Source organism: Poecilia latipinna, unplaced genomic scaffold, assembly GCF_001443285.1.
Source record: "Poecilia latipinna isolate Pla-1442-1.1 unplaced genomic scaffold, P_latipinna-1.0 Scaffold1023, whole genome shotgun sequence".
NCBI classification, from domain to species: Eukaryota; Metazoa; Chordata; class Actinopteri; order Cyprinodontiformes; family Poeciliidae; genus Poecilia; species Poecilia latipinna.
This window is the reverse complement of record NW_015113639.1, coordinates 214,057-224,781: the sequence shown is the minus strand read 5'-3', so window position 1 is coordinate 224,781 and position 10,725 is coordinate 214,057. Positions and strand designations below refer to the sequence as shown.

Genomic DNA, 10,725 nt, shown 5'->3' with positions numbered 1-10,725 from the left:
CCTAAACCTTATCTTATTTCACATTTGGTCATGTTGCAGTTACAAACTTAAATGGGATACTGTAGCAATAATTAGAACCGCTGCATAAAGCCAAACATGCCACAGTTAAATGAATCAAAATGTCCCTATAGCGGACTGGTATAGGGGCTACCGGGGGAGATTCCAGGTAGATCCAGAGATGCGCATTGCAGCGGCTTCGGGCCGGCCCAAGGTAATGTGAGGCCTCATCTACTCACCCCAAGGGTTTTAAGAGGCCCTTTCATCTCTCAGACAGAAGCTGTCACGTTTACCGACATGTCTTGTCCTGTTCTACAGTACTCTTGCACTTTGTTGCTTGGTACATTTTGCATTAAGGAACCATTCAAACTGGGTCGAATGCTGTTAATGATAGTTGAAATCCCCAAATAAAACAAAAAAAAGTTTCAATGTTAAAATAGCACTTACAGTTTTATGTTTAATAAGCCTCAATAAATTGAAACAATTTTGTAATGGGGACTCGGGACAACATTTCACCATAGTGGTTTGTATCCATTGTGGCTGCGCTGATTAATTATTATACTTCTAGATCTCCCTTTATGCATGTTAAAGCCCCAGGGGAAGGTCCAGGCATTTTCATTGCTCCCTGACCGCCCTTGGCTACTTGAACAACCAATGAAGTCCAGAAAGAAAGAAAGAAAGAAAAAAGAAAGAAGGAAAAAAGAAAGAAAGAAAGAAAGAAAGATAGATAGATAGATAGATAGATAGATAGATAGATAGATAGATAGATAGATAGATAGATTTTTTTTGTCATAGCAACAGGTAAACCCGTACAGTAGCTGCTGTATGGCTTCTGTCCACACCTTTGTTTGAATTTTCTACTTTCACGTGACTAAGGTCGTCACTGCTTCTCAAATACCGGAAGTAGTTGTTGTGTTGTTGTTGCACCACAGCTGCTGTCATGTGATAGCCTGTCTGAGAAAGCTGCTGTGATCAGTAGCTTTTTACCTTTGTCCGGGAGTAAATTAAAAGCAGGCAGGCGAGCAGCTTTATGTTCGTTGCGGAAGAACCACACGGCTCGTTTGTGAAGGAGAGCAGGGAAGCCGGGGTTGTGTAGTTTGACCCCTCGGACGCAGCCATGGGTTGCTGTTACAGTGGCGAGGACGGCAACTCCAGAGAGGTAGCTAGCTGCTAGCCGAAATGATAACTGATTTCTTGCTTATTAAGAAAGAACTAAGACTCGACGCTTTTTCACTTTTTTCATTGATGTTTAATGACTAATATGAGCAATGTGTTGATATGAAGAAGTCGCTTTGAGATTGTTTATAATGGGAAGCCGGAAAGTAGCATTAGCTTGCTAAGCTTGCGGGACAGGCCCAGCAGAGGCTAAGTTGCTCATAAAAGTTTATATAACTTAAAACGGTACAATATAAAACACTAAATTTAAACATTTTTGGATATCTGTGTGCAAGTAAATCTCTCTATATTAATGGCTTACATAACACGGATGTTCATGAGCAGATAGGTATCCGTAATGTAAAAAGTACTGATTTCTTTACTAGATATTGGCTTAATAATCAATAAATGTTTACCAGCAGGAACATCTTTGATATGACAGAAACTATCTGAATGTAAGCTGTGTCACATGACTGTTAACATTCTCTGCTGTTTTTAGTTTAAGGAAACGAGCCCTCTGTGAGCTGGAAGTTTTCTCTTGAAGGGTTTAAGTTCATAAAACAAGACGTAAAGATACACTGCAACTTTCCCCAAAACATTATCGATGTTGGCATTTAACTGAGTGACATAGTGAAAATATTAGAATAATAAGGGCACAGTGATTGATTTATGACTGGATTTTTTTAGTCAAGCTTTAGCAAACGATACAATCTAACATGAAAATAAAACATTTTGATTAACACATTGTTTTTTATACATTGTAATACGACATGAAACCTTAGAGAGGTTTACTTTTTCCATTATTTTTATGAATTGGAATTGAATAAAATGCCGACAAACATGGGATCTCTGAGGTTCCGTTATTGTTTAGCTACGGAAACTTCTATTTCTATTTGGAAAATGTAAATAATATGTTCATATATAGACACATACACATTTACACAATGAAAGCAAATAAAACAAAATAAAGAAAATTACAGTCCTTCACTGATTTAAGTTGAATACCTGAAAAGAAATATCAAGGAAAAGACCCTTATGCTATTCCACCTCTTTAGTACTTTAAATATAAAAACATGATGAAGGCATAGCAGGTTCTTAGATTTTTGCTTCAGAATTGATTTATTTTTCAGCCCTAACCTTGATTGTAGCAACATGTGCTGCTTGGTGTATGGGTGCTAGTTAAACTAAAGAGACTGATGCATCAAACTTTCCTTAAGCTTTAATTTTGCATCCAGTGAAAAAGGCACTTTTTTACATAAATAGCAGAAGACAAAATGTTATTTCGCTTCCCTTCTTACTTTGCTCTAGAAGCCTGAGGAGACTGATCCACTGATCCCCCATCCGAACCCTGTGAGCAAACCTCCAAATGGGACAGAGTGGCCCACCCCCGGTGTCCCCTCTCCACCGACAGATGGACAAGCCCTCCTTACATCCATCTTGACAAAGACTGCGCAGTAAGTAACGTCTTTGTTCAATGCCAGAAAAGTCTCACTGTGATTTGTACTTCCTGACAGTGAAATCCAATTTATTTGTGTTGGGGGGGAAAAAAAAAAGATAATTTTCCTTTTTCTTTTAGGAACATAATTGACGTCTCAGCAGCTGACTCTGTTGTAATGGAGCAACATGAAATCATGGACAAAGCTAGGCAGTACAGGTATGTTGAAAGTTTATATATATATATATTTTCCTCTTTTCGGTAACTGTATGTCTGTCTGCATGCCAGGGAAATCACAGGCACACAAAGAAATACTGCTCTAAACGAAACATACCCTATTTTTTTAAAGAGTCTTCTTCAGGCTACCAGCTACATAAAGAAGTGTAATTTTTTAAATCACTAAGCTGCACAAAGTAGAGGCATTTAATCATATTTTCTACTTTATTGATTGTCTCAACCTCAACAGTCCCACCAGTTTTTCTTTTGAGTTTTCAAACATCATTGTCCAGCCCTACTTGTAAGAACAAAACAACTACAAGATCAATTATGATCTTGTAATTAAAAAAAAAAAATACAACACTGCTATGGAGGGATTCACAAAAATAATAGAGGTATCAGGATTTCAGTATTTTTTTTTGTTTTACTTTTTTTTTTTTACACCTTTGTTTGGTGTATAATTGTGTGTCCATTTTTGAGTATGGATGGATGAATGTGGCTGTAGTGTAAAGCACTCTGAGTCAGTATGACTGGAAAAGAAGCTATATAAACTCAGACCATTTAATGTTTATTCCATTATTTACAAGATAAATCTGTTTTGTCTATACGTTATCCATCTGTGGATCAATTTCTCTGTCCATTTGTGCATTATCCCATTCTTCCATCTGTTTGTCTCTGCTTTTAGCAAATTTAATACATTGAAGCCAGACCGCTGTAGAAATATCTGCCATAATTTGATTAAATGAGGCCAAAAAAAAGAACTGAGAAATTTGAGTCAGAAAAAAAAATAATAATTTTGACACACAAAAGTTGAACCCTGAGAAAATGTTCTTGCATTTTCTCCTCCTGATGGTTCAAGAAGATCTTCTTGAACCCTAAGAATGAAAGTCTTATGCAGTGTCATCTTGTTGTGATTGGATGGTTTAACGTACAGGTGTAGATAAAACTGTAGGTTCTTAAAACACAGACTTCCTTTCATAGAGAAGGGATGATGTGTTCCAGACTAAATGTGTCCTTATTTTTAAACCCAGTAGGAATTACAAACTTTTCCCCCCCTCTTTCAGTACAAAACTGGCTATGTTGAGCACCAGCTTGCCTCAGAAGAAAGCCCTCACTCTTCCCTCCCTAACTAGCCAGCCCCACCAAGTGCTTGCAAGTGACCTGGTGCCATACTCGGATGTTCAGCAGGTAAGCTGTGTTGTTTTAAAAGAGCTAACAGAGGTTTTTAAACAAAATAAAACACACACTAGTTTTCCTTTTTTTTTTTTTTCCTTGCGTCATTCTTTTCTATTTTGCACCCAGTATACATTCTCCCTTTTCATGTTTCTTTGCAGGTATCCAAGATAGCAGCTTACGCTTACAGTGCAATCTCTCAAATCAAAGTGGATGCTAAAGAGGAACTGGTCGTCCAGTTTGCCATTCCTTGACTGTCAAATGCATATTGTTCCTCCCGCCCCACTCGCTCTGTGCCACTCCTGCTTCGTCGTACTCCAGCCCACCTTTTCATTATTTAATTAAAGCATTTTGGTCATCCTGCTTCGTAGCTCTGCCACGAACTTTTGTGAAGACAGGAAGTGAATCGCCTCCCACCAGAAAACAACAACTGTCTTTTAGTAAAATTCTTGAGCGTTATTGGCAGATGGGCCATGTAGGTGGGTTTCGAGTTCTTGACCGATGTGTATGATGATTCACTATCAGCGAGGCCTCCTCTGTGTGTAACACATGCGTTAGGCTTTGTCCAAAAGATGTAAAATAAATCAATATTCATAATATTCTAGGGTTTCAGGGTCTTTTCCGTGTCTTTAGACTTTATTTTCAGATGGGCACACTGTAGTCACATCATGTTATCAGATGAGACAGCTCATGGTTCACACCCTGATCAATAAGTCACATTGTGTGAGACATTTTGAATTTTTACAGTGCCGTGGATGTGAATGACAGTCGTAGTTTTTTACTTGCAAAGAACTTGGGACATGGCTTCATGTTTGTACATCATATAAGTTTAAAACTAAAGTGTTTTTCAGTTAGTTTTCTCTAAAAAGTAAAAAAAAAAAAAAAAAAAGTCAAATCCAGCTTGAAAAGAGTAATTAGCATATTTCTCCCCTGAGAAGTTAAGCTGTTGTTTCACCCTGCATTGAACAGCAGGAGTGCTGAATACATGCAGCTCATCTGGTGTCATTCTGAATCAAGAAAAAACAACTTTAGTTTCAGTTTTCATTTCAGCTCCTGATGGTTTAATCTGTCTTTCACCTGACCATATCATGATTAACCAGTTCATTTCCGGAGGATAAGGATTAAAACACAAGCGGAGGCGTGGGCTAGTTGGATCTCCTGAAATGTTTGAGCTTAACGCACTAGTTTACAGAAGGAGATGTTCAAGAATCCTGTCCTCCTGATGAATTGGGCACGAACTTAACATTTTAAACGACAGGGTTAGAAAATCGAGGGTGACGCAAGTGGCCTGTGGAGGATGCAAAGGCTCGCCCTAAGATCGTTACCTTTGTACAGAATTTTCCGATCGACTACATCTGTAGCTGGTGGATCGTATGAAGGCCCTGTGGGATGACAGTTTTTTATGAAACAAAAATGCTTTTCAGGTCTGCGATTGTTAGCTTTTTACTTAGCTTTTTTTTTTTTTTTTTTTTTTCCCGGTTTGGGGTTTTCATATTAATCAGAAACTAACTTGTTGCAGCATGGAAGAGTGTTGATCTATATACCCAAGGAGATTAAATAACCTCAGACTTTTTGCCGATTATTTATGTTTTTGTTTCTAACTGTACATGTGCTCTTTAAGGGAGGGCGCAACATGAGATGATCTCAAGTCGCTAAAGGGAGCCTGCAAGACTATTTATACCGCACAACTGATTAGAGCTTTTGTTATGCAATGAATTCTTGGCATTTTTTTTTTCTGTTACTTAAATGTATAATACATGGAAGACTGTATGTTTGTACTATCCTAGGCTAGTACCAAAAAGTTAAAAATATATATTTTTTTTTTGGTTTAATCAGTTCATTAAAAAGTTTCAAGAAAACAGTTGTGTCTTATTGTAGTGACATGTTCTGAGAAGTAGTTTATTTAGTGATGTTACAGAGTTTTAACAGATAATTTACAGCAAGAATCAAACATTTCTACAGGTTCATATAGTAGCATAACATTGAAATGTTACTTTATTTCTGTCATTCAAAAAGTAATTATGACATTGTATACATATATTGATATATTTCTAGGATTTAGAATTTGATGATTATGGCCTAAGGCTAATAAAAACCCCAAGTTCTGTCTCTTCGATAATTCCTCATGGATTGTTTGTGAGTTTATATCAGGAGAATTTGCTTGTCCGTCAAGCAAACTGGTCCACTAAACAAAAATTTCCTTCTTTTCCTTCTTAGTCCATGCAATATATTTCTGATGTCTCTGGTGCAGCAGGGGTTTAAAACCAGGAATACAAAAGTCATAGTCCATGTTCCGGATTGTTCTGTACCAGAACATGGACTGTAAATGACTTGCGGTGACTCTTAGCTCTTTGTGTTTCAACCTCACTGTGGAGAGGCTCAATAACTCTCTGCTGTCAAGCAGGCTGCCTTTCCAATGATTTTGTCAGACATAATATTTTTATGTAATATATCTTTATTGGTCTTGCATGATCTCTTAATTATGTGGGGAACTGAACGCTGGGGTTTCATTACTTGTAATCCATAATCATTTTTTTTTATTTTTTTTTAGAAATAAACACTTAAAAATGTAACACTGTGTATGTAATAAGTCATTAAATATTTCAGGTTTACATTTGAATTGTTGACATAGCATAACTGTTCAATATTATTCAACTTACAGGTGAGATGCACCTGTAAGTTCAGAGACGTTTGATTGATCACCTTGAGTTGCTTGAACTTAAACTTCATAATTTTCTAAACTTATATTCCATGCCATGATTAGATTTGAAAAATTGCTAGTTAATACGGGCTAAAATGTGAAACAAGTAGGTTTCACTGATGTTCTCAAACAACAAAAAAACTAAATTTCAGTTATTTATTTTTCTATTTCCAGCACAGAAACATCAAATTGTGACATTAAATTGCAAAAAATAATTATAACAACACTAATTTCAGTTCAAATACTGGTGGCAAACGTGCATATTTAAAAATCTGTTTTCTTGCAGTGAAGCTTTTGAATCGAGTTGTGATTCTCACACACTAGCATTCAGTGAAGGCTCTTCCTGCTGCTTCTGCAGCGGGAGTTGCTTTGATGCCACAGCTTTGCCAGGACTCGCTCCTGCTGTGTCACGGCACTGAAGTCCATCGTCTTTAACTGTGGCAATGCAGAAATCACACGATTCCTGCACACAGAAAACTACACACTGAATATTGCACCAATTTTTACTTCTTAAGAGTTTCTAGCTGTACCAGCTCTGAAAGCATTAAAGCTAATCTCACAAGTGTTGGATTTTGTGTTGAAAATCGAATGTAAAAAAAAAAAAACTGAACTGTTTAAGAAGTGATCACTGTTTTAACCAGCAGACATAAAAAAAGACATGATAGTTTCTCAACTGTGTATTGTGTGAGTGTGTGTGTTTAAGTGCTGTTGCTGTGCAGACCAAGACAGGAATTTGATCCGTGTTCAAGCACCTGTTACAATGTCGTCCACATACGTGCCTGCACAGCATTCAGGTCTAGAGTAATCCCTCTCTTCTGCTCTCCCTGTATTTGTCAACCAAAAGCACATACCTACTCTCTGTACTGTATGTATTGTGTACGTAGCAACAAATGACAACAGTAGATGACTGCATTTCTGAAGTCATATAAAAAAATGTTACAAGTAAAAGACCTCCCTGTAACATTGCCTCAACTCGGTAAGATGTGTATGTTAGAACAATGTCTCTACCTGTAAGTCTTGTTTGTCTCTATAGGGTTTCCATGTAGAGTGACGGAGTGAAGATGGGGGAGCACAGCCAACCTGTCCACCTCTGACAGAGTAGAAATATTGTTCCCATGAAGATATAACACACGGAGTCCATGCAACTCGCACAAAACCTGCAACATATTTGTCCGCAAACTTTATCACAAAGCAGTGAGTGGAATTTTATGACATGCCAACTTAAAATAGCTCGTAACTATAAAGTGGAAGGAGCATGATACATTAATTTCTGAACTTTTACACACACACAAAAAAAAATAAATAAAAAATCATCAGGTGTATATTTGCATTCAGCCTCCCCGAATCAACACTTTGAAGAACATTTTTGTACAGCAATTCGAGCTCCAGGTCTTTTTGAGTCCATATGTTGTTATCAGAATAAGGATGAGAGTTACATTTTTGAACGTTTCTTTTCTTTTTCTTTTTTTAAAATGCTTCAGCCTCATCAGCTGCTGGAGAGAATATGAACAGACATTTTCAAGTATTGCATCAGATTGTTAATTGCGATTTGGCTTGGACTTTGACAGAGCCATTCCAAATGCGGTACATGAATATGCAACTGTGCATTGATAAGTCACTTTCATGGGAGCTTTAGCCGCCTGTTTATGATTGTCACCTGCTGGAAGACGAGCCTCTTCCCCAGTAGCAAGTCTTTGCAATCTCCATGGACTTTGTTCTTCCTCACATTAACGCTCATCAGCTTCCCTTTCCCTGCTCAAGACAGATGATACTGACACAACTATGTTTCACTGTGGGGGTTGGGTGTACAGTGCTAATTTTCCATAGATGACAGCATTAAGGTTTAGCTTGTCTTATCTTGTGGTATTCTTCCACGTGTGTGTTTGCCTATGTCCTCTACATAGCTGTGGACAGAAAATATGACTTCTTAGGGTTCTCTTTCAACAACTGCTTCTCACGCCTCCCTCTTCCATAAATGGCCAGATTTGGAATGACTTATGAAATGCTCAGTGAAATGATGAAAGGTTGGGATAATATTTTATGACCAAAGCCGGTTTAACCTACAACTTTGTTCCTGATCTTCTGCTGTGTTTCTTTATCTTCATTCTTAAAACAATTGAATGCATAGGATTTCATTTAGGTTTATCGGAGTAGCAAGGGATAAATTCACATGTATGCCATCAAAATTTATCTGATTTTTTTAAAAAGAGTTTTGAAAACCTTGTATTAATTGAATTCTCGTTCACAATTATAATGCATCACTTTGTGTTGGTTTCTCATAATAATTTCAGAGAACGAATTAAATTTGCAGTTTTAACAAAAGATAAAAAGGCCTATGAATATTTTTGCAAGGCATTGTAGCTGCACTGGAAATGGTCAAATGAAACTCACCTTGTCTATATGTGAGAGTTTGTTGAAGGAGAGATCCAGCCAGGCGAGACTTGAGGGTTCAGCCAGGAAGTGGCTCACTGTCTGATGGAGGTCACACAGGTCCATAATGCTGTTGTTACTGAGACGGAGGGCGCGGCTAAGATATTTGCTTTCTGGATTTTTTTTTAAAGGTCGGAGACTGCTGCGAGGAGTCTCTGTCCAAGCATCTAAAACAGAAAATACAAGAAAGGGAGAGAATTTGACATTTTTTTTTACATTCTCACACTACTTTTGTCATGAAAATATTATTTTGCAACCAAAAACTATAGAAATCAAAAACAGACATGTTAATTTTTTATTATTGACTACATCACTTACTTTCTACATCTATGTAATGCAACTGATGTAACTCATCATAACCTCGCTCACCTTCCATCCTCTTCTGCCCCTTTGCAGACACTCTCACACCCATTAACTGCAGTCTAAGGACTGATTGAGACTCATTTATTCATCTATCTATCACTGAGGATACCACTAGAATTGTGTTATGTTCCAGAAACATGATGACAAATAAAAAAAACATTGTATGTCTTACAAGTCTAAGGAACTGAAGAGATTGATTGGATAATAAAAAGGGTCTGATTTAAAAAAATAAATGAATAAACATTTAAATTATTTTCATTAAAGAACACACATATGCTTCATTGTCCTTTCATTTTTAAAAATATAACTCAGTCAAATAGCATTGAGGCCCTACATTGCTGTTCATTTTGTATTTTCAATTAAGATAATCAGAAATGAAACTCAGAAATCAAGCTGATTATCAGAAAGTAGAACATTTAGGAGAGACAGCTCGGCCCTGCTGACATTTAGAGAAACCATGATGACGATCAAAACCTGTCAATCTGCTGAGACTTCTGAAAGATAAATCCACCGGAGCTCCACACATAGTCTTATCCATGAACACTTTCAACAACCTGCAGAATTAAGAGACATAAGTCTAGATAATTTTTGTGAGATTATTTAGCGTAGGTGTCTTTATATTTTTGACAATTAGTTAATCAGTGATATAAATTCCAAACTAACCAATGACGTAAAATTACCGTACAATAGATGTTCAAATTTTTCGGAGGGGCTCTTCTTTGCAGCAGCAGTCTTTACACACAACAATCTGATTCCAAGGCAACCAACACATGCATTCTGGGATTTGTAGTAAAGATAACTAGAGAACTAGTTAGTACGTCATTCACATGAAAAAAAAAAATGAATGCTGACTTTACAGGTTGAAATGATATTTGAGCCTATTAAGAAAAATGTGCTTGTGCAACCTCATATTAAATTACCAAACTTTTTATTAGTTTATTAAATTTTACTTTCCGGGCGCCAAGTCTTGTTTGACTACATAAAAAAGTCAGATTAAAACAGAATTTAATCGCGGTGTCGAATATAAATTTGTGTGCGTGTTCCTCTCTTGATTACTTTTTTTTGCATGATTAAACCATCGAGAAAGAGCAGACAAAACGCCCCCTTTTTAAATATGTCCATGTCGTCGCCATGTTGTGAGTGGCATTTTTGAGCTGTCATTGTGACAATTTCTATTTTTATATATTACAAAAGTAGCGCTAATAATATTACCGTCAAAACTGAATGGAGTAGTACCACGCGAAAAATTTTATTG

General features: G+C 36.9%; 2 protein-coding genes across 4 annotated transcripts; one reads left to right on the top strand and one right to left on the bottom strand.

Moving 5' to 3' along the window:
- Positions 1–891: 891 nt before the first annotated feature.
- Positions 892–4,575, top strand: lamtor1 (late endosomal/lysosomal adaptor, MAPK and MTOR activator 1). Of its 2 annotated transcripts, none has more exons than XM_015051017.1 (5): positions 892–1,156; positions 2,464–2,606; positions 2,729–2,806; positions 3,868–3,991; positions 4,138–4,575. In XM_015051017.1, the coding sequence occupies exons 1-5, from the start codon at positions 1,115–1,117 to the stop codon at positions 4,228–4,230; spliced, it is 480 nt and encodes a 159-aa protein (XP_014906503.1). In that variant the 5' UTR covers positions 892–1,114; the 3' UTR covers positions 4,231–4,575. The 2 variants fall into 2 exon arrangements, with proteins under 2 accessions (XP_014906503.1, XP_014906501.1); XM_015051015.1 differs by having other exon boundaries at positions 893–1,156; positions 2,461–2,606.
- A 255-nt stretch (positions 4,576–4,830) lies between these two features.
- Positions 4,831–10,229, bottom strand: lrrc51 (leucine rich repeat containing 51). Of its 2 annotated transcripts, none has more exons than XM_015051013.1 (5): positions 10,151–10,229; positions 9,915–10,024; positions 9,069–9,274; positions 7,686–7,834; positions 4,831–7,140 (listed from the first exon to the last, which is right to left on the bottom strand). In XM_015051013.1, exons 2-5 carry the CDS (start codon positions 10,006–10,008, stop codon positions 7,005–7,007), a joined length of 585 nt encoding a protein of 194 aa, XP_014906499.1. In that variant the 5' UTR covers positions 10,009–10,024; positions 10,151–10,229; the 3' UTR covers positions 4,831–7,004. The 2 variants fall into 2 exon arrangements, with proteins under 2 accessions (XP_014906499.1, XP_014906500.1); XM_015051014.1 differs by having other exon boundaries at positions 9,945–10,024.
- Between the last annotated feature and the right edge of the window lie 496 nt (positions 10,230–10,725).

What these genes read in the sequence shown, in the direction of transcription:
- lrrc51 (XM_015051013.1), bottom strand. Translation starts at nt 10,008, where the DNA reads ATGGATAAGACTATGTGTGGAGCTCCGGTGGATTTATCTTTCAGAAGT. An exon ending in TCATCATGGTTTCTCTAAAT is followed by an intron (nt 9,275 to 9,914) that starts GTCAGCAGGGCC and finishes TTTCTGTTTTAG; the next exon opens with ATGCTTGGACAGAGACTCCT. An exon ending in AACTCTCACATATAGACAAG is followed by an intron (nt 7,835 to 9,068) that starts GTGAGTTTCATT and finishes AATATGTTGCAG; the next exon opens with GTTTTGTGCGAGTTGCATGG.
- lamtor1 (XM_015051015.1), top strand. Translation starts at nt 1,115, where the DNA reads ATGGGTTGCTGTTACAGTGGCGAGGACGGCAACTCCAGAGAG. An exon ending in AGGACGGCAACTCCAGAGAG is followed by an intron (nt 1,157 to 2,460) that starts GTAGCTAGCTGC and finishes ACTTTGCTCTAG; the next exon opens with AAGCCTGAGGAGACTGATCC. An exon ending in ATCTTGACAAAGACTGCGCA is followed by an intron (nt 2,607 to 2,728) that starts GTAAGTAACGTC and finishes TTTTTCTTTTAG; the next exon opens with GAACATAATTGACGTCTCAG.